This window comes from Vigna umbellata, chromosome 4 (genome assembly GCF_029865625.1).
Source record: "Vigna umbellata cultivar VRB3 chromosome 4, Vumbellata_1.0, whole genome shotgun sequence".
NCBI lineage: Eukaryota > Viridiplantae > Streptophyta > Magnoliopsida > Fabales > Fabaceae > Vigna > Vigna umbellata.
The window spans coordinates 34,801,403-34,824,708 of NC_142168.1; the positions used below are offsets into that span (position 1 = coordinate 34,801,403).

Below are 23,306 nucleotides of genomic sequence, written 5' to 3' on the forward strand. Positions count from 1 at the left end.
TAAATGCCAGTAGTTCCCCGCCTCGCTTGTTTGGCTCTACGACGACATCTTCCACCTCGCCCGCACGGCGCACCGCCGGATCGCGGACTCAGCATCACTGTGGGGCGACTCGTCACGACTCTACCACACGATTCGCGTCTTCCTCGTGGTGGTGATTGTGCTCTTGGGGTTCGAGCTCGTCGCATATTTCAAGGGGTCGCATTTTAGGCGCCCCGGTCCCAGCAATGTCCTGGGCATGCTCGTCGTTTACGCCTTGTGGGTCGACGTCCGTGCTCGGTACCTGTCGCCACCGTTGCAAAGCCTGGCGATTCATGATTCAATGTGACATTACGTTTTATGTTTAAATTTAACATTGGATGTGTTGGAATGGTGATTGATTTGACTTATATTGAAGGTTAACATAAAGAGGTATTTCATGGATACTCTTCTAATCGGCGTTGCTTTTGAGGTGGCAGTGCAGGGCCTACATATATTCAAGGGAAAATTTTGTATTACTATTATAAATTCATCGGTATCAAGAGATTATGTTTGTCTTAGATGATAATACAATTTCTAATTCTGCAAATATGTTATTCTTGTTTTCGTTTTCTTTGCCCTCTTACAACTAACTTTTTCTAATTATTGTTTTATAATAATTTACATGCAGCTATATACATATAATACAAAGAAGTAGTTGATAATTAAGTTCTTTCTAAAAGCCAATTTGAAAAAAGTGGGTGTTATGATACTACCTCGGTGATGCTGGATTTATGTTGAAAAACACAGTTTTAACTCCATATATAGGCGTCATATATCACCTTAAAGAATATACACTAGAGGACCACAAAATCCACGCGAGTTGTTCAATCATCGACATTCATCGTTGAGAAATGTTATTGAAAGAACTTTTGGTGTGTTGGAAAAACGATTCCCTATCATTGCAAGCAGCATTGAACCATACTATGGATTGGAGACAATGACAGACATTATATTAGTTTGTTGTATCTTATACAACTTCCTTCGTGGCGTGGATAACGATGACTCATTACTTGAAGAAGTTGATAATGAGTTGAATGAAAGGCAAGACCACAATGTTTCATCATCTCAAGTTAGAGAAGAGGATCATAGGATTGGTAGTAGTATAAGAGATTCCGTAGCAGATCAAATGTGGCGAGATTATCAAAACTCGTAGTTATTTTATTTTATTGTGTTGTATGACTATTTTATTTGAATATGACAATAACTTCCTTTTATGTCTGATTAATGTTAACTTCTTACCATATTGTTTATCAATTAGGTTTAAAATGAACCGAGGTAAGGGAGTAGTCATTGAGTCCTCTGGTCCTACTAGAGAGTTCATAAAGTAGACAAAGGACATGGATGCACATCTTCTACACATCATGGTTGAGGTAATAGGGTTGACGGAAGCTGGACATCCCAAGCATATAGTAACATAGTTCAAAGAGTGTATACCAATTATTTTCAGTGTAATACCAATTATTTTATTCTTAATTTATACCTTTAAAGTAATGTTTTTAATACATTTATTGAAAGAGTGAAATTACGATGATGACAATATATTTCATCACACCTCCAAAATAGGATATTCATATAAAATTTATCAATTTCATTGAAAATTAATTTTCTTATGGAGAATCTAATACCTTCTTAATGAAGCACGTGTATTTCTAATATAATATTATTTCCATAATACAGAAACCTAAGCTTTTTTAGGACCATTTTTAACCCAAAAAAAAAGGGTACCCTTTTTTTTTGTATAAGTGGTAATTGAGGTTCCAAGAAATGGTGGCCAAGTGGCCATTTGTCTTGTTCTTGAGTGTCCCCATTGAAAAAGAAGAAGAATGCTTCTTTCACTATCGAATACAATTCCTTTTCTCCCAAATTCCAATTCTAATGGGTAATGCTCACTTTTTCATCAAAAAGGGTTATAGTATGTTCTTTCTCAACTTCAAAATATTAAAAAAGTTTATAATTTTATTTGAATGAAACAATTCAAATATATTTGTTTTCTAACACTTTTATTTCTTTTATAACCTATCAGTTTTTTTTTTATAAATATTACTTTTTGTTTAGTGAAATTTCACTTATGGTCTTTAATTAAACTAGATCTAATTAATTGAGTATCGAATTTTTTTTATTAAAAGAAGTAAAATATAAACTAAGTAAATAGTCTATATATTGATAATTACTATCATCCATAGCAAGATATGGATAAATTTATTAATTTTATGATAACAACTTTGAAATTTGTACCTATTTTAAGTTTTGACTTGTGCAATACATTTAGTTTAACATACATAAAAGTTAAATTATATAATTTTCTTTTCTTTATTGTTTTTTTTATATATAGAAACAAGTACACGTAATCCGATAGCTCAAGGGATTAATCTAATTTTAATTTGGTTTGAATGGACTTTAGATAGAAATTTATTTAATAAAAATTAAGCTTAAATTATTATTCTTTAATTAGACATTTCATTTTTCAAATATTATTATTTTGTAAATTTTATTATCTTATCGTCATGTTTTTTGTTTTTAATTTTACGTGTTATGAGTTCTTGTTGCTAATTGGCATTATTTTTTAAAAGTATTTTCCTTTGTTAACATGTCACGTATATTGTTACACGTTGTTAAATATAAATAAATGACAAAATTCTGAAAAACTACGATAAAATTCATGAATTAATAATAATAATGATGATGAGATAAAATATATTATTAAAAAGTATTAAATCACCGGTTATTTACCTTGATAAATACTAAGTATTATTAATAATACTACAAAGTTAAATAATAATAAACTTTATTTTTCATGACATTGGACTCGTGTATTATTTTCTTAGATATTATAAATTTGACATAAATATCAAGTTTTGATTTTTTGTTTTGAATAGCTAACCCTTTAGACAAAAAAAGGTTATCCAATAAATTATTAAATTTTGGTTTAAGTCCAACATAATATTTCTTTATATTTAATTTGAACTTTTATTATTTTATTGGCTCTCTTAATTTATTTGAAATATATTTATATTGTTCTTTTGATTTGTTACTTCTTTTATTATAAGAATTGTTTGGCATCATATTATAGCTTATATTCTCTGTACAGCTAATGCAAAATACTTAATAACATTCGATTTTTCAACATTTTAGACGATAAAAACATATCAATTGAATGAACTCATCAAGTAAATCAAAAAGAGAGAAGAAATTTAAAGAAATTCTATAATTGGTTAATAATTTCCACATGGAATTTAATGAAAAAAAAATAGAAAAGTTAAAATAAACAGAAAAGGACCACAAAGTGAAGATCCTTTTATTCTATGTTTTTATTTTTGAGTCAAGCAACAAGCTCAAATTCTACAAGTAACTTGGGTTTTTTTTTTGTATATATTTATTTCTTATTTTCTTCAAAACAACGCAGTCCAGATTGTACTTTTCTTGTTTTCTTCTGACTCTAACAAGGTATACTGATATGCTATGTGTCCACGTTAACCGTTAAATTTCACTATCATCACGAAAACGTGAATACTAGTTGCTGTGTTATCTTTGCTTTTCATCCTCTTGTCTTGTTGTCAAATAAACAATTTCTCAACCAAAAGCCTGTGTTTTTCTGCGTGTTCTTTAGGTGGGCATCATTTGTTTCTTTATATGCTGCTAACCCATTTCTCTCTTTTAGCCTCGCCCTCCAACCTTGTATGAAAAATTTGTTCTTTGTTGTTTCTGAAATCTGAATTTTTCTTACTGTTGGAACTTTTGTACCATATTTCACTTTTTCTCTGACTCCCACCGTCTAGGATGAGGGAAAGAAAGAGGGGATTTTTAGTTTGTTTTTTGAGTGGATTTTCCGCATTTTACATTATTTTCAATCGTTTATTTATTATGTAAGAGTTTGCATGTGCTAAGCTTAGAATTTGGTTCTGCATGTATAGCTCATGGTTGTTAATAAGCATTTCTAGATTTGAGCGTGATCAGTGTTTACATTGAGTTAGAATGTTAAAGAGTGTGGTGTTTTATCCTTTGTTAACTTTGTGTTGTAGTGTCAATGTTTTTTTACCAACTATTGTTAATGGTTTCTTCTGATCACATTTTCCTCTCCCAAAGGGAAGTGATCATTTGTTACTGATTGCTGCGGCAAATGTGTATAACGCCTAAAGTGAAGAGTGAAGACTTTTTGTTTGTAGTTTTCTTCAATTTTATATCTTTCTGCTTTTCATATGCAGTCGCTTACTTGTATTGCAATGGCCACTTGTATACCTGCTGGAAGTGGCACGCTGCAATTTAGAGTGACAAACTGCAAGGGAAACGGTTGTAGAAAGATTGCTTTAGTTTCTGATGCGCCAATCGCGAGATTCTTACAAAAAGATCTTTCATGGTAAAGATTTCAATCCAGGATTTGTATTAATAATTTTTTAAGTCTAAAATGCTGTTCCTGTTTGCTTCTCAGTGCTAATTGTTGGGTGAAGTTTTATTTGTTTGCATGACATCGTATAATTTTTTGTTGCAATTATAGTGTTTACTTATTGTTTTTCCCAAGGTACGTTCAGAAGATTTTGATTCACGAATCATATTAGAGGTGTTCTGTATCTTGCTTTGATTGAATGCCTAAACAGAAACACCTATTTTATTTGACAGAGTCTAATTTTGTTTTTGATGAAATTTTACCTGTTTGGACAAGATCATTTAGTTAAGTTATCATCTAGTTCTGTACTTTGTAGCACTTTCACATTATTTACTTAAATGTTTGAAGCCAAAAGTTGCGGGAGCTGGCTAGAAACCTATCTGTCTGTAAAGAGAAATGTTATAGTAGTGTTATTCATTGATTAGCTATTTATACTTAAGTGTTTTGAAGAAGCTTCTGGAAATTTGCTCCTAAAGACTCCATGGAAGTGGATGTTCACTTTCTGCTTCATTCTTAGCCGAATTAATGATTTTCCATTGTTTTGGGGTGCAAAATTTTAGGTCTAAAGCAGTATCCAAGGTCCCTCAGACCCACAGATGTGCATTTTCTGCACCTCCACTTCAAAAGAATCAGAAACTCTTCAAAGTCATTTCCTCTTGCAAGGTAGATGGTCCGACACGGTGCTTTGACTTTTCCGTTGTTGGTAGCGGGATTGCTGGCCTTTGCTATGCGCTTGAAGTTGCAAAATATGGATCTGTTGCAGTGATAACCAAGGCTGAGTCTCATGAATGCAATACTAATTATGCTCAAGGTGGTGTTAGTGCTGTGCTATGCCCTTCAGATTCTGTGGAGAGTCACATGAAGGACACCATTGTGGCTGGGGCATATCTTTGTGACGAGGAAAGCGTCCGAGTATGTTCTGGTCCTATTAAGATTGTGAATCATTCTTACAACCTGATCTATGTCCTGGTTGGTTGAACATTAAGCCAATTACATCTGAATTTCCGAATATGCTTTAAGGATAATGGCTCTTATAAGTTGTTTTGTCAACAGAGTTTTTTGTTTTTTCAAAGTATATTTTCATATTCTGGCAGTGATGTTCTGTACTAACAAAATTACACAATCTGGGTGTTTCCAATTTAAATTTGAACTTCAATCTATTTACTTGGTTCCTTCTTGGCAATTGCTAAGCACTGATTTCTAGTGATTCCTTAATTTATGTAACTAATCAACATTCTGCCTGATTTCCTAGGATTGAACATGTAAGAATTGTCATGTGTAGTTGTTCAATAATGAATTACTATGTTCTATGACTACTGAACAATTTATTAACTTTGATTCTTTCTTTTAGGTTGTCTGTACTGAAGGACCTGAAAGAGTAAGAGAATTAATTGCTATGGGTGCATCATTTGACCATGGGGAAGATGGTAACTTGCATCTAATGAGGGAGGGAGGCCATTCACATCATAGAATTGTTCATGCTGCTGATATGACTGGAAAGGAGATTGAACGTGCTCTACTGAAGGCAGTTATCAACAATCCTAATATTTTTGTGTTTGAACACCATTTTGCTATTGATCTTCTTACTTGTCAGGTTTGTTATTTCTGAGATTATATTACTTTTCCTTATATTAAATGTTTTGTATCTTTCACAGTGTTGCTAGTGGACAGATGTGCTTGCATTTTGAAAATTTACAGTTTGAGGGCTTTTGTTCTTTTGAAATTTTCACACCCAAAATTGATATTTAGAGCAATTTGAATGTTTTGATGTCTTCACTGACCAAAGCATTCCACTGTTGCTGCAGGATGGATCTGACATAAATTGTCTTGGTGTTGACACACTGAATACTAAAACCCTAGAGGTGGGAACAGCAGTTATCTGTCATCTTTTGAGAAGAAAATAGCTGCCATCAATGAATATGTTTTCTGAAATTTCATTTTTTTAGCTTCTAGGTGGTCAGATTTCTTTCAAAGGTGACCTTACTTGCATCTGGTGGAGCTGGGCATATTTATCCCAAAACTACAAATCCCCTGGTAGTCCTCTCTTTTAAGGAATTGAACTATCTCTTCTATTTTACTATTTACTGATTGGTTCATTTTCTATTTTAAGTATTTAAGAAAACAATCATGGTGAGAATTTAGCTATTTAACGTGAGTTCATAATGTTGTTTTATTCTAATAGCTAAACCAGTTATTATTATTAAAGAGTACCTCGAAGTAGAAAGAATTGAACGTAAAGGACTCCTTATTTAGTTACTAACTCGTTCATAATGTCATCAACTTACTTGGATTATACACTATAATTTTATAATGAATGATTAAGGTATAAATAAATATCAATGTGCAATAATAGAGTATACTTGAAATTAAAAGTGCCGTGCTTTAAAGTATCTGTTCTTAGTGTTCATAGTATTGTAATGAATCATCTCATTTTTGCGCCTCATATGTGTTGTCCTGTTTACTCTATAACCTGCATTATGATAGTCTTATTTGCATGTTAATTTGATTTACTTTTTCTAATCACAGGTAGCAACTGGAGATGGGATTGCTATGGCACACCGAGCTCAAGCTGTGATATCCAACATGGAGTGAGTAAATTATTTCAAAACTGTGATTATTTACTGTTTAAGGAATATCTCGCACCAATAATAAGAAATAAACAGAATGTGCCACAGGTTAGGGATATCTATGACAAGTCTTAGTGTTATTTTGATGATATGAGGGCTTTCATAATAATAATCAATCTACTTACTGCTCAATGAGAGTTATATGAACAACATAATTGCCTCCAGTGAAAAACATCATTTACATAATTGCTCTGGATTTCTAGACCCCACTTGGGGCATCTTTCTGTATCACTGAACTACTCTTCTAAATGAATGAAAATTAAAAAAAAAAAAGTTAACAATGATTTGAAGTTAATATGTGATGTATTCTATTATAAGCTGCAAATTATCTGGCCGTGTGTGCGCGATGGAGCTTATCAGCTTTATATATCCTATTTCTTTCTTGTGACACGATTTTCCAAAATCACAATTCCACAGGTTTGTGCAGTTCCATCCAACTGCCTTGGCTGATGATGGGCTTCCTATTAAACCAACCAAGCTTAGGGAAAAAGCATTTCTGATATCCGAAGCTGTCAGAGGTGATGGAGGCATCCTTTATAATTTAGACATGGAAAGATTCATGCCCTTTTATGATGAGAGGGCAGAGCTTGCTCCAAGGGATGTTGTGGCCAGAAGCATAGATGACCAACTGAAAAAGCGTGGTGAGAAGTATGTTCTTCTTGACATAAGTCACAAGCCCAAGGAGGAAATTCTCTCCCATTTTCCCAACATTTCTTCTACGTGTCTCCTGCATGGTTTGGACATAACTCGCCATCCAATCCCAGTAGTTCCGGCTGCTCATTACATGTGTGGAGGAGTTCAAGCTGGTCTCCAAGGAGAGACCAATGTGAAAGGTCTGTATGTAGCAGGTGAGGTAGCATGCACAGGTTTGCACGGAGCAAACAGGCTTGCTAGCAACTCATTGCTTGAGGCACTGGTTTTTGCAAGAAGAGCTGTGCAGCCCTCAGTTGACTGCATGAAAAGCTCTAGCCTTGATCTGACTGCATCAAACTTGTGGCCAAGACCTGCTGTGCCTTTGTCTCTGGAAAGTAATGTCACTGACAGGATTTTGCCAATGACAAAGGAATCAAGGACAGAATTGCAAGCCATCATGTGGAACTATGTAGGAATAGTTCGGTCCACCATGAGACTTGAGACAGCCAAGCAAAAAATTGGTAACTTGGAGGCTAAATGGGAGGAGTGCTTGTTTCAGCATGGATGGAAGCCAACAATGGCAGGCCCTGAGATATGTGAGATGAGAAACCTCTTTTGCTGCGCAAAGCTGGTGATCAGCAGTGCGCTTTCTAGGCATGAGAGCCGAGGACTGCATTACACAGTTGATTTTCCTCATCTGGAAGAAAGCAAGAGACTTCCAACAATCATTGTTCCAAGCTCAACTGTAAACGGTACTTGGAGTTCTCGACAGTTACACAAGCAGCCCATGTACCAGGATGGCATCAAATTGTGTCACAACACAATACATATAAATAGGTAGGTCTAATTGAAATTTTTCGAAATAAGAACCTCAAGTGAATGTCTTCTCTCTCTCACACAGTTTTCTGATTTCTACTCACTTACACTCATTGTTTAACTATAGCAAGAGATGTATTCTATATAGGTGAATTTGGATGAATTTCAATCAGACACATCACTCACTTGCAATTAAATCTCAGGAATTCTGAATACTTATTTTTGGTTCTTATGTGCTATCATGATTCTCTACATGCATATTGTTCATTCACAAGAAACCTTAGGAGGTGATTAATACTAGACATACATACCAGCACTCTTCTATTATGACTTAATCTATATAATTTATGTTAAAGAGATAATTCATATTACCTGATGATACCTGCAAGAAAGATATCGGCGGACTTTTCAGAATACTTTTCCTTCAACGGTTCTCTTCGAAGTTTAAGTAGAATTCGTTGTCACTGTTCCTTGCCCCCTTTCTCCTTTTTAAGCCATTGCATCGCATGATTCTTCATTAAAAAGGGAAAATTGATACAGGGCAAGAAACCCTTGCATGATTCTTCATTCAAAAGGGAAAATTGATACAATAAACGCAAACTAAAAAAAATGACAGAGTGGCTCAAACATACAATAAAATTGTACAATCTCTATATGTACCAATGCCTAAAGACATGCAGGATAAAAAACTCTTCTAAATACAAATTAAAAGAAACCAAAGATATAATGTCATTAATGTTTTTTATTGTCATATATCTAATAGATTATATTGTTATTTAAATCACATAAATGATATAAAGTCTAGTGATCCTATAAATACACATGATATTGCATCAGTAACGAGACTTTTAAACTCATACTTATAATTTATAAAAGATCAAACTTTCTTATCAAATGGCTATTCGTGTGTTGACCTACTTAACAAATAAAAATATCTAAAAAAATCACAACCCTTCATTAGTTTATCAAAACATTCATATAGAACTTCAATTTAAATCTAATACAACTATCAATGTTCTTAAAAAAAGTCGAATTTAGAAATATTATAGTTCATCAAAACCAATAAAATCTTAATAGTAAGTCTGGACGAGTTATCAAAAAGGGTTAATAAGTGAAAATATATCATCATAAAGGATTAAATAAATCAATTCAATGAATTAAACTTAATTTTGTGATATTTTTTTTTTTCTATTTACCCCTCTGTCCATGTCAATATAATATGACTATTGGCATCATGTTTTTTCATGGATACAATTTTAAACTCTAATACTTTTAATATATTTAAATAACTAACTTTAAGGGATATATATATATATATATATATATATATATATATATATATATATATATATATATATATATATAATAAAGAGTATTAAGATACTGTAGTAACTTGTGACTAATTATAAGGTACAGTTTATTTATAGAAGAAGATATTCAAAATTATGAATGGAGATGTAAAATTTTTATAAGTCAATTTATTAATTATGAATCTGACTTATAAGCCTAGCATTCAAAGAATACTTTTTTTGCATACGAAATTTTATACATATAATGATTTATCTCTTAGAATATTAGTCACGAAGGCAAATAATTTAACATATTACTAATTATACTGTTTTTAACATCTTAATCTGACTATCAAATTAAAGAGTGTCACCACATTAATGTTTAAAAGGATCACCACCAGGAAAATTGGTACCACAGAACCATTTTTATATTAATAATTAAACGAAACTGTGTTAAAGTTATTATTGAATTGGGTTGAGTGTTAAATAATAAACAAAAGAGAATTACTATTATATTGACTATAAAGGTATTCATTAATCATGATTTATTTAGAGAAGAAAAGATTAAATTTAACAAATCGGAAAAAAATGTATAATATAATAATTAATACAATTAACTTCGTTTAATTAAACATATAGATGGGAATTTATTGGAAAGTTACGATGATTGAATTTATAATACGTGAAAAATCTAGCTTTATAAACGCTTTATAAATTCGTTTTATAAAATTAAATTAAAGTTAAAAGTTTATTATTTTTTTATATGTTTTTATCAAGTTAATAGTATTATTTTGTTTAGGAATTTAAGTATATATATAAGATAGTTTAAATACTATACTCTAAAACTGAGATTATCTGAATAATTAAATCTTATTTAAATATTTTGATTATTTAGTTCAAAATATATTCTAAAAAGATATATTAATTAATTTTTATATCATGAGAATGAGAGGTGGAATAAATAACTTGATGACATCTTGTGTGGCAATGAATTGAATAGAAGGAGCATTCCTGGCCTAGTTCTCGTGTGAACTGATGCACAGAATCTCTCAGCACCCTTGATGCTGCTGTCTGACACGGCACCTTCAATCATTGATCCTTATCCTTCACTCTCAAGTTGTGAATGAATTTGGTCATACTTCTCACTAAAGAAACACAAGTTAAAGTGTCTTCACTGATTAAGGTAATTTACAAGAATTAATAATTACGTTCAACTATTTATTTGATCTTTATAATTATTTTAAATTTCAGCCAACCGCATTAAAAATAAATTTAGTTTTTATGTACAGGAAAACTATAAAAGTTTAATTAGGGTCATATGAAATATTTTTCTGCATTAAAAATGAAATTTCATTACAGATTTTACTTTTACAAAATATTTTAAGAACGAAAAAGAAAAATATTTAAATTATTTTAAGTTTCGATTTTTAAACGGGTAAAACTATTAAATTTAATAAAAATAATTATTTTTGCTGATATTAAAAGGTATTTTTTATATTAGGCGGTGCGACGGTGATTTGGTTGGTGCGGGGTGAAAATGGTGAAGATTGGTGGTCGCGGCATAGCAAAGAATCGGTGAGATGCAAAGGTGATGGAGGAGCAAAGAAGGGAGAAGACACTTTGGTAGTGACGCGTGATGTGTTGGAGAGGACGACTGTCAACGAGGATGACGGTGACGATGCTGGATGGTGTAGCGGTTAGGGTTTCTTGGAGAGAAACCAAATTAAATATTTTTTAAGAAATATGAAGTCTTACTAAACTTTTTAAAAGATAAAATTACTTTGAACCAAACCCTAAAAGGATATTAAATTTTTATATTAATAAACTATTACAAAAACTGTATAAGAACTTAAATTTGAACTTTAAAAAGACAAAAGAATATAAAATGAAGAGACTAAAAAATTAATAATTCAATCTTAGAGCTGTATCATAAACTTGGAATGATGACACTTAAGAAATCATTCATTTTGACACATATATCACAAAAAGTAAGAAGTGTATTGTAGATACTTCTAAGCTGATTAAAAATGTAACTTCTGATTTAAGAATCTGTCATATATATATATATATATATACACACACTCTTAATAGAATTCATAAAATGATTATTTCATACAGAGGTTGCTTGTGGATTTTCTTTTCATTTCAGCAATCATAAAACAGGAAAAAGTCCATTTCGCTTTCAAACATGAACAGAAATATTACCCAGAGCAAAGAACTATGCACGTTTGATGAATAAGAATGAAATAATACAGTGACATGAGAACAAAGTTTATACATTCACGTGATACAATAATTTAGGTTTGAAAAAGTTTATTTCTCACAAACCGATTTTTAGTTTGAACACTTCAATACAGATTTTCTTTAAACTGAAAATCAATGGAACACAGAACTTACTTAAACCAATAATTTACTCTGTTATCCAACTATACACTACAAAATAAAATCAATAATATAAAAGATGATAAAAAATTAGAAGTATTGATCAATTTTTTAATGAAAATTAGTTATTAATAAAGTTGATAATCTTGTTATAGTTATAGAAAAACTTCTATGATAAATTTATTGAATGTTTTACAGTATGAGCTGCATTTACTTACTGTCATGCCATAAACTTATGATCAAATAACAATATTTAGAAAATATTGTCGGTGATATAAATCTCTCTTGTTAAGAGTTAGCATGAATAGTCATTGCCTCACTGGAGTCTGAAAAGGGTTCTTCATGATCCTATTTATTGAGTTGAAAAGGACCACTTTTCTGAAAAAACTTACAGAGTTTGTTACCACAGCACAACCATGAACTGTAGGAATCTGATTTATGCAATTGGGTGGTTCAATCTTTGTGTGGTATGTGCATTGATTCAACTCTCATTTGGGAAAGCCTCAAACTTCAGTAGATGTTGGTTCCCAGCAATTTACAACTTTGGGGACTCAAATTCAGACACAGGAGCTGTTTCTGCAGCATTCACAGGGGTGAAGCCTCCCAATGGCATAAGCTTCTTTGGAAGCTTCTCAGGAAGGGCTTCTGATGGCCGTCTCATCATAGATTACATGAGTAAGTAAGCAAAAGCATAGTCTATACACTATATTTTCCCTCACATATTCACAACCTTAATAGATAATACATTTAACTCTTGTTTGATACACGCACACATACACAGTTGAAGAGTGCTTAACATTTGTTGGAAATGTTTCCTACAAGTGATAGTGTCCCAAAAATGAATGACATGTCAGAAGTGTCAGTTTTATAATTTAGCTTTGTACTAACATACTCTTACTTTTATGTGATTTCTATTTAGTATGTATCAATTAAATAGTGATCCTTTTCACTCATCTATGATGAGATCATTCTACTCCTATTGGCTACTCATTTATTGGACTATGCAAGTTCTGCATTTCTTATGTGCATCTCTTTTTTGTGGGGATGTGTGTGGATATATGTAGCTGAAGAGTTGAAGCTGCCATACCTGAGTGCATATTTGGACTCAGTTGGATCAAATTACAGACATGGTGCAAACTTTGCTGTTGGAGGCTCCTCCATTCGGCCTGGTGGTTATAGTCCATTCCCTCTTGGCCTTCAAGTAGATCAGTTTCTACAGTTCAAGTCTCGCACCAACATTCTCTTCAATCAGCTTTCTGACAACAGTTTGTTTCTTTTCACTCTGAATTTTCTTTCCTTTTTATGTGATTTTGTCACCATGCTAGACGAATGTCCATATATATTGTTTCCAAGTTCAAACAAGAATTGTGAACATTATGAAGTATAGTCAGAATTTAACACACCAACAAAAACCTTATTTCACATGGATTACACAACATCATCAATCTCAGTTGAAGACTATATCTTTAGAGATATTGTTTACTGAGAAATCTTTATTAAAGATCTCCTCCAATGGGTCTTATTGTTCCTCTCTTTGCATACTATAAACCATACAATCTATTTTCCTCACTATATATCTTAACCGATTTTTTGACATCTTTTTTTCAGTTGGTGTCATAACAATATTTCTTAATGTTCAATCCTTTTTATAGTCTATCCTTTCTAATGTAGCCACACATTCATCTTAATGTTTCTGATTGCATCTTAACGAATGATGACATTGAAACTTGAATCCGTGTGATGTTTCCAGGGATAGAGCCACCTTTCAAAAGTAGTCTTCCAAGGCCAGAGGACTTCTACAAGGCCCTATACACCTTTGATATTGGACAAAATGATCTTGCCTTTGGTCTTCAGCACACTTCACAGGAACAAGTTATTAAGTCAATTCCTGACATTTTGAGCCAGTTCTTCCAAGCAGTGCAGGTAAGCAGTCCCCAAAGATGTGGTGACATTATCAGATATAATAGATCTGTAAAAGTTGGTTCTTGAACTAACTTGTAATTGCTACATTTCAGCAACTATACAATGAAGGGGCAAGAGTGTTCTGGATTCATAACACTGGTCCAATTGGATGCTTGCCCTACAGTTACATTTATTATGAGCCCAAGAAAGGTAACATAGATGCAAATGGCTGTGTGAAACCTCAGAATGAACTTGCTCAGGAATTTAACAGGCAGCTCAAGGACCAAGTGTTTCAGCTAAGGAGAAAGTTCCCACTTGCCAAATTTACGTATGTTGATGTTTACACTGCTAAATATGAACTAATCAGCAATGCAAGGAGCCAAGGTACTGTTTAAGTCTTCAAAGTCACACATAATTTAGGGAAATACAATGTCAAAATATATTTAGGATCATGATCTTATTTTTTTATTTCAATTTGGTTGCTTTTAGAAATTTTCACTATAGTTCTTAAAATGTTTCTTTTAGATCAAACTTGGTCAACTAGGTGACATATGCCAACCTGTGAGAGATGTGTCACTCTGTATCCGTCTGTCACATTGGTCCAATATAATGTTACTGCAAAAACTGATAGAAAAAATAATTTGGTTTAACATAAACATTTTATGGAACTAAAATAACACATTTCAAACAAATTGAAAAGAGAAGTTGAGAGATTCAACATGTATTTTAGCCTTTTATTATCCACTTATCATTGTTCAATTAACTTCTATGCTTGATTTATGACAGGTTTTACGAGTCCATTGGAGTTCTGTTGTGGCAGTTACTATGGCTACCACATAAACTGTGGGAAGAAAGCCATAGTAAATGGAACGGTATATGGCAATCCATGCAAAAATCCTTCTCAACATGTTAGTTGGGATGGCATACACTACTCTCAGGCAGCAAATCAATGGGTTGCTAAGAGAATTCTCTATGGCGCCTTCTCTGACCCACCAATTCCAATTGGGCAAGCATGTTTCTGAGCATGTTCATCTGTTACTAGCTAGCTACTCATATTTAGATAGAGAACCATACATTATTGGGGGCTTCACTCTTCACATTGTTATTTCAATAAACATAGAATATGTGTAAGAGCAATTGCGATGGAATTCACATGTAATATGTAACATTGCCTAATTTATGTTGTGGAAAAAGCTAGTGTAGCTTAGTTTCATTTCATGTGAGATCACATTGCAACGGCTCAACTACCAGAAAATGTCCATATGTCTAAAGGATTGGAATTTGGAAGAGATAGTTTGTTGTTCAGTCAACCAATATATTTGGATTTTAGTGCAGTGCATGTCCCTTATACAGTTCAGTCCAAAAAGCCTTTTTGATCCAACTGTTTCATCATTTCACTAAGTTACTCCTAAGTGATATATATTTATTAAAGAACTGTCCTTTAAATACATTACTGTTAGAAATATTATATATTTTATCTTTATCTTTTATCTTTCAGTTAGTTTGTTATTATTTCTTATTTGTATTTTGGGCTTAGCCCATATTTCTTCTATTATAAATAGAGAACCCTATGTGTGTTTAACACAAGGGAGATTAATCCCATATATAATTTTCACTATATTTAACATGGTATCAGAGCAGGTTTTCTGATCTCTTCCGGTGGTCTTTGCTGTCTGCCGGCGGTCGGCCGTCATGGCCGCCGGCAGCCCCTAAAAATTTCATAAGATTCATTTTTTCTTCTTCTTAAATCTCAGCACCCAGAATCAAAGAGACAAGTCTCCTGGGAACCACTGCCTCCTCTGAACTAGTCGCCGCCTTTTCACCGGCCACCGTCACATTTTCGTCCGGTGACTAGTGGATCTGGACCGTCTCTTCAAGCGCGACCTAACCCTCGCGGTCGCCGTCTTTGTCTCGTTTGCATGCGCTGTCACGCGCCTCCAATCTCCGGAAGTAGATCTCGAACGCGTGTTCATCACGCGCCGCCTTCTCGGCGTCGGTATCAAATCGCGCCGCTGCCAGTCATCTCACTGAACCTCCCTCTCTTTGAGCAGCCATTGCTGCCATCGACGTCTGTCTTCTTCTCGCCGCATGCTTCTGCATCTTCGGACCTCCTTCTTCTTTCTGCGTTTTTTTGTGCTTCCTCTCTGTTGTAGAGGGTTTCGCCTCTGTATCGCTGTTCTTGCCTTGTTCTTCCTTTCTTATTGTATCTGCCGCACAGATCTGCTGCGTTTATTGCCTCCTTCTCCGCTACTCTCCTTCATCCACTTCTGAAGTTGAAGTGTTTATTGCCTCCTTCTCTGCTGCTCTCCTTCATCCACTTCTGAAGTTGAAGTGTTTATTGCCTCCTTCTCCGCTGCTCTCCTTCATCCACTTTTGAAGTTGAAGTGTTTATTGCCTCCTTCTCCGTTGCTCTTGAAGACAAATCATTTAGTTCAAAACCAAGTTCAATTATTTCAAGTTTGATTCATACAATTTGTATGCTCCACCTTGAGGGGGAGTGTTAGAAATATTATATATTTTATCTTTATCTTTTATCTTTCAGTTAGTTTGTTGTTATTTCTTATTTGTATTCTGGGCTTAGCCCATATTTCTTCTATTATAAATAGAGAACCCTATGTGTGTTTAACACAAGGGAGATTAATCCCATATATAATTTTCACTATATTTAACAATTACTTTATACATAAACCAAATAAAAAACTTGTTGAAATATATCTAATGTGACAAATACAAATACAGTGTGGCCCATGATATAGATATATTCAGAGGTGTTTATGGAAAATTTTGTTTTAATATATTTAAATATGATTATATTTCAAAGAATAAAAATTACTTAAGCGTAATGAATATTATATTATCTAAGACTCAACCAATGAGATGTTGGTAATAAGAATTTGAGTTTGAACTCGCATATACTTTAAGAATAAATGTCTTTATTATTATGTCAGGAAATTAAAACTCTCAAGCAGGTTATCCCTCAGTCACTGTTCTACTTAAGCATTTGCTCTCTCTCCTTCTCCACCACCAGTCATCTCTTCAACACCAAAGGTCACATTTGACTCTACTCCAACATCAAAAACAGATAATCCTGCTTCAGTAACATCTACTTAATTTTATATAGGCTTAATTACTGGGATGGTCTCCACTTTGGATACACTCCACTTTGGAGACACTCCACTTTGGAGACACTCCACTTTGGAGACACTGTGTCAATTTGATTCCTGATTTTAGAAAAAATTCAATTTTGTCGCCGAATTCATTAATGTGCATCAATCAAGTCCCTGTTATTATGTGCTTCAAAATTTGTAATTGTATGGTAGAGAGGTTCACAAGACATCCAAACACTTCAGCTAAGAGCATGGGAACTCAAACAGCGCAGCAATACATCTGGATAGCTCCGCTAAGTGCATGGAGAACTCAAATAGTTCAACGAAACATTTGAAGAGCTTGGTAAAATGCATGGATAAGTCACATAGTTTGGGAAGACATCCAAAAAGCTTGGTAAAGTGCATGGAGAAGTTAGATAGCTCAACCAGACATCCAGATAGTACGACTAAGTGTATAGAGAACTCAAATAGCTTGAGAAGACATCCGGAGAGCTCGGTAAAGTGTATGTAGAAGTCAGATAGCTCAACATGACATCTCGAGAGCTCGACATGTCAAACCAAGCTATTTGGGTTCTCCATGCATCTTACCAATCTGACTGGACTTTTCACTAAGCTATCTGACTTCTTGATGCACCTTACCGAGCTCTAGGGATTTCTTACCAAGCTATTTGACTTCTCCATACACTTTATAGAGCTCTTTGTATGTCTATCTGAGTTATTTTAGTTTTTCATGCACTTAGTCGAGCTCTCTAGATGTCTTGCAAAGCTATTTTAGTTCTCCATATACTTAGCCGAGTTCTCCGATTGTCTTGCCGACCTCTCAAGGTTTCATTTTTTTTTTATTTTCTTACCGTCCCAAATTTCCATATTAGAAAATCCTTATATGTGACATCTACATAAATTGTTACGAAAGTACGCCTAATTAGTTAACCTTAATATTTAAACGACATAAAAAAAAAAGACTTTATTGGTGCACCTTAACGAATTTGGAAACGAAATTGAAACCTTTTTAAAAGTAGAGACCAAGTTGATATACTACCTCTAAAGTGGGGACCATCCAAGTGATTAAGCCTTTTATTTAAAATATTTGATTCCTTAAATTAGCGTTAACAATGTACAAAATTAGTGATGTGATATAACAGGTAAACAATTAATGTGTATGTTACCTAAACGTGAGAGTTACTCCACCAACTACTACAATACTGCCATGAAATCAATACCATCCTTAGTCACCATTTAACAAATCATTTAAGGATTTTTAAACACAAGTTAAAAGTTCAGATAACAGTACAATTATCTGATCTAAAGCCCAATTAATTTCTCAGAAAACATTTATCGTTAGATAATATCAGAATGATCTATAAATCCTAAAAACTGGTCAAGACGTGCATTGCAATGTAAGCATAAGATTTTGATGTATGATGTCACCTACAACAACGGTTCTGCTGTCTGCAGTGTCATATTCATGCTTGTCACGTTCATAAGACCCTTGACTGTAACATTGGAACTTAAAAATATGGTTGCATTGAATCTAAAACATGGTTAGAAGCAACTGAATTTTCTAATGGGACGTTTGATGTAGCAGTAGCAGCAGCAGCAGTGAAAATTGAGTTTCAACATACACTTGTATACATAGAATTTTGAATTTCCACCATTTATGAATTCAATTACACAAGGAAAATTATGAATGACCGAAATTTCTCCTTTTCACTATAGAAAATAGCATATATGAAGTAACTTCTGTGAACATCTTTGGTAACAAACAATTGGACAGTGGAACCTACTTCCACTTTGTTATTGTTTCCTGGGAAAATTAGAAAACAATGATCAAAATGAGCAAATGTATTTTATATACAGTGACATGTTTATAGGACCTTGATGCCATTGATTTTCATGAGCTGAGAGTTGCTGTCAAGAAGGGTTTCCAATGATCTTCTTGATCTCCTGTTCCTGGCCCTGCCTGCTTCTTTCAACAACTCTTCCAACCTACGTTTCTCATCATCCACATCAGGGTTTGCTGTTCCAAGCTTCTCTTCTCTCATGCCAACAACATACTCCAAAATTTCAATGGCATCATCCACTCTGCAAAACATCACAAAATGAACAGAAATGTTAGCAATAAATCTTCTTGCAAAGCAAGAAGTAGAAAACAAAGGAGAAGATATCCAATCACAAACTGCCATATATGGAAACTAGTAAGTTTGTGGATTTTTAGAATAACCACCTTAAAAATCATGCAAACGATTACTTCTGATTAATTGGTGGTGTAAAAATATTTTAAACTAACAAGGCATTATGATTTACACTGACAAAGCATAAAAATTAAACTTTCTTCAAATCAGAACAAGAAGACCAATAGAGAGTAAATATGTTACCTTCCCATAGCATCGTAGGTTCCTGCTAGATTGCTACAGACTCCTAGGGTGTCTGGATGATATGGACCATACTCTTTTTCCAATATAGTCCTGGACTCTTCAAACAGATCTGCTGCCTCATTTATAGCATAACACTGCACACAGGCTAGCCCCATTTGGTTCAAAGCAATCCCAAACAAAGCAGCTTTCTTCTCTCCGGTGGCACGAAATTTGGCAATGGCGCTTTTGAAGATGTTGTAAGAGTCAGAAAAGTTCCCCAGCATGTAATACATAACTCCCATTTGGGCCTCAATTCCTGCAACTGTGCTTTGTTGACCAGGAGCATTGGTATAGATCTTCAAGGCCTTTTTGAGTAACTTCAACCCCTTTTCCAAATCATTCATGGATTGATAGATGGCAGCAACATCTATCAGACCACTAGCAATCTCTTCTGAGGAGACCCCGGGCTTGATCTTCCCAAAAATTCTGAGTGCATTTTCACAGTAAGACTTGGCCTCCTTGAACTTCCCTATCTTGTGGTAAAGATCAGCCAATCTGACATAGACTGAAGCAACTGTTGGATGATTCTCTCCTTTGGTTGATTTGAACACAGTGAGTGCTTTCTGATAAGAAAACACTGCCTCATCATAGCGAGCCAATGCCAAATAGGCATCACCAATGCTGCAATCCACTGAAGCCACATCTGCTTCATGGCCATTTGCAGCCATGGCCATGCTTGCCAAAACATAATGCTCTAGAGCAGCTTCATAATCACCCTTTGAGTCACAGATAAGCCCCATCAGTCTCCTATCTGCTGCTTCCTCAATAGAAGCAGGAGCCCCATTTCCCCTGTGAATATCAAGAGCCATTTGACACAGCTTCTCAGCATCATCAAACTGTAGTGCCTGAACATGTGCCTCAGCCACATACCGGCACGTCTCACCGAATCTTGGGTCTATTTCTCCCAAGACCTGACCTTGAATCTCAAGACCTGCTGTGTAAAACAGCAGAGAATTCTCAATCTGACCCATCATTGCATATGTGTCACCCAATTGCATGCACCCTGCAAACTTAGCCAGTGCATGATCTTGGCCGTCTTCCAACACAGGAATATCAATGGAACGCTCAAGAATTGGAATGGCCTGATCGTACTGTCCTAGATTACAGTATATTGTTGCCAAGACATGCAGGCACATGACCATATCTAAACTTGGTTTCCCATCTGTACAAATCTCGAATGATTTCAAAGCTCTAAGAGCCAAATCGCGAGCTTTTCGTGGATTCTCACCTGAGGAGATCATGTCTCTTGTTTGCTTGAGCAAAAATGGTCCCAAGTCAGGATTGTCTAACCCTGCAGCAATACGCTCCTCAATCTCCTTCATACCAAGGTTCCTCCTATGCTTCCTGATGTGGTAAGCACCATTTGCTTTTCTGACACCCTTTTCATTCCTCCTTGGTGTTGGCTTCGATGATCCTTCAATGACCCTGGTGGTTGGAGAAGATTGGCTGTTATTATCCTTATTTGAAGGTTCCTTGCCACGTGACACAACATCTTTCTCAGGTGTTGAGCCACTAGCATTAGCATTGCCATTGAAATCCTCTTTGTTCTCTGTAACCACCACCTCCTTTGTAATCTCCAAATCCACAATATCTCCCACTAGATGGCCCAGTTCTGAATCAATCCTAGACTCACCGTCATAGGAGTAGAAACTGGCCCTGGAGGGTGAGTGATCAGAGCTCCTCATTTCACACACATTATGATACAATTGCTCAATTGAGGTATCCACCACCCCATCAATAGCCAAATCAATTGAATCACTCTGAATGCTTCTCGGACTCAGTGTACTCCTTGGTGATGCTTGTTGAGCAAAGCTATCCTTACGGGGAGTATAACTCCCACTAGGTTCCTCTGCTGCATTATTTACATTGAATTCATCCATAGCGAAACCAGGCATTGAACGAACACAATAATCAGCACCTCGCCTAAAATCAATAAGCCAAAAAAGAAGTTAGAAATTGTTGAAAGCAGGAATACAAAAATCAGAGTTTGCAATGCAACAACGTTTGGGGTCTCGTACAAAATCAAGAGCCAATTTTCACTTTTCAGGTGCAGACCCCAAAGCCAATGATGATTTCACGGGTGCCAATAATATTTCAGTAAAAAGAATGCTCCTGTATTAGCAGAAACAGAAAAAAGAACCAAAAGTAAAAGGGAAATGAATCAAGCTTTATAACCCATTACAGCAAACCAAAAAGAGAATAAAGAAAAGCCAAAAGCATCTAATTATATGCCATCTGGTTGATTGCGTGACATTGCTTCTTCCCAGATGCTACATATGCACATCACATCACAATTCACAACACAGCACAGAAAACGTTTTCTGAGATTCCATCAATGTAAATGATCAAACTCGGTACAACAAAAAGTAATGTGAAAGAACGAACACAATAAAAAATCAAACACTTTTGCTGCAAATATACCAGAAAGAAATGAAAATTGAGCAACAAACTTCTCATTGAGGAGAACATACAAACAACAAAAGGGTGTGTCATGCGTGATGTAAAGCATTAAATACAGAACCAAAGCAATTCAGCACAATCCAGACAATGAAAAGGGTGTTTGTGTTACTGTTACCTTTGGCACTCTCCAAAGAATATAAGCCAAAATTTTCCAAACTCCCTTGTATGGGTGTTATGCTATGTACAGATGAAGAGATATGGGTCAACATAGCTGTATCATTTGTATTGGCATGCATTTATATATGTGCATGTGGGGTGTGGAACAAGAGGGGTGTCAGGTAATGCAATTTTGAGGACATGTGAAGGGCAAAATGGGAATTGAGTTGGAATTATTGAGTTTTTGTTGATAATATTAAGCATTATGATGTGTAAGAGTTGTACTTGCTCCTCAGAGTTGGAATTTTGAAGCAAAACCAAGAAGGTGACCTCTCTCCCACTCTATCCCTTCATCTTCAACTTCATCTGCTTTATTATTCTCATAAAAGAATCCATAACTTTTCAAAGTATCAATTAAGGATTTTGCCAGATAGATAGATATGAATATATATATATATATATATATATATATATATATATATATATATATATATATATATATATATATGAATATATGTTCTTGGTACGAGCATTATCTATTATCAGTTAATGATTGCTTTTCTTAGTTGAAAAGAAATAGCTTAATTAGCAGGATCCAGAGCTAAACTAGACATGAAAAATAAATAATATGAATCATTGTTCCTTGAGCCTGAATTGATTATCACGATGTTTGGCATAAAGTCAACTATATTATTGATCATATTGATAATATCCAAATATTTATTGTAAGAATAAATGGTCAATAAATATCTGATAATTTGCATCCAGAAAAAATAATAATAAATTCTTTATATCAAATCAATAGACCTAAAAGTGTGTGAAACCATCAAGTATAACAATCAATTCAATTATAATGAACATTTTCTAACTTTAGGTGTTTTAAAATTTAAGTCTTTGATATACAACTGTGGTATATGTTTAAAATGAAATTTTTATTTTATGCAGTAATTTATTCAACTTAAAAAAACCATAGAAAATATATACGTGGTCTTTTTTTTTTCTCTTGTATCTTAATCTCCATATTTGGAAATTTTGACTCAATCATTAATATATATTTCTTCTATGTTTTACATTTTAAAAAACTAAAATTATTTTTTAAAAGTACCTTAAATTATTTTGCATGGACCTTGAAAAAATTATTGAGTCAAATGTTATTGAAAATTTCTGAACTTTCTTTTTAT

At 34.1% G+C, this 23,306-nt stretch overlaps 3 protein-coding genes across 7 annotated transcripts; 2 read left to right on the forward strand and 1 right to left on the reverse strand.

Annotated features, from left to right (window-relative positions):
- Nucleotides 1-3,363: 3,363 nt before the first annotated feature.
- Nucleotides 3,364-8,714, forward strand: AO (L-aspartate oxidase). Of its 4 annotated transcripts, none has more exons than XM_088114383.1 (8): nucleotides 3,364-3,462; nucleotides 4,221-4,372; nucleotides 4,960-5,368; nucleotides 5,751-5,993; nucleotides 6,205-6,261; nucleotides 6,353-6,433; nucleotides 6,926-6,987; nucleotides 7,444-8,714. In XM_088114383.1, exons 2-8 carry the CDS (start codon nucleotides 4,239-4,241, stop codon nucleotides 8,498-8,500), a joined length of 2,043 nt encoding a protein of 680 aa, XP_087970509.1. In that variant the 5' UTR covers nucleotides 3,364-3,462; nucleotides 4,221-4,238; the 3' UTR covers nucleotides 8,501-8,714. The 4 variants fall into 4 exon arrangements, with proteins under 4 accessions (XP_087970509.1, XP_087970510.1, XP_087970508.1 ...); XM_088114384.1 differs by lacking the exon at nucleotides 3,364-3,462 and adding an exon at nucleotides 3,487-3,625; XM_088114382.1 differs by lacking the exon at nucleotides 3,364-3,462 and adding an exon at nucleotides 3,638-3,693.
- A 3,722-nt stretch (nucleotides 8,715-12,436) lies between these two features.
- On the forward strand, nucleotides 12,437-15,382 carry LOC124836733 (GDSL-like Lipase/Acylhydrolase superfamily protein). Its single transcript, XM_047311914.2, has 5 exons — nucleotides 12,437-12,821; nucleotides 13,211-13,411; nucleotides 13,897-14,069; nucleotides 14,162-14,432; nucleotides 14,835-15,382. Exons 1-5 carry the CDS (start codon nucleotides 12,563-12,565, stop codon nucleotides 15,068-15,070), a joined length of 1,140 nt encoding a protein of 379 aa, XP_047167870.1. The 5' UTR covers nucleotides 12,437-12,562; the 3' UTR covers nucleotides 15,071-15,382.
- A 3,461-nt stretch (nucleotides 15,383-18,843) lies between these two features.
- KLCR2 (Tetratricopeptide repeat (TPR)-like superfamily protein) lies at nucleotides 18,844-22,283 on the reverse strand. Of its 2 annotated transcripts, XM_047311913.2 has the most exons (4): nucleotides 22,145-22,251; nucleotides 21,588-21,681; nucleotides 19,531-21,492; nucleotides 18,844-19,237 (listed from the first exon to the last, which is right to left on the reverse strand). In XM_047311913.2, the coding sequence occupies exons 3-4, from the start codon at nucleotides 21,462-21,464 to the stop codon at nucleotides 19,021-19,023; spliced, it is 2,151 nt and encodes a 716-aa protein (XP_047167869.1). In that variant the 5' UTR covers nucleotides 21,465-21,492; nucleotides 21,588-21,681; nucleotides 22,145-22,251; the 3' UTR covers nucleotides 18,844-19,020. The 2 variants fall into 2 exon arrangements, with proteins under 2 accessions (XP_047167869.1, XP_047167868.1); XM_047311912.2 differs by lacking the exon at nucleotides 21,588-21,681 and having other exon boundaries at nucleotides 22,145-22,283.
- Between the last annotated feature and the right edge of the window lie 1,023 nt (nucleotides 22,284-23,306).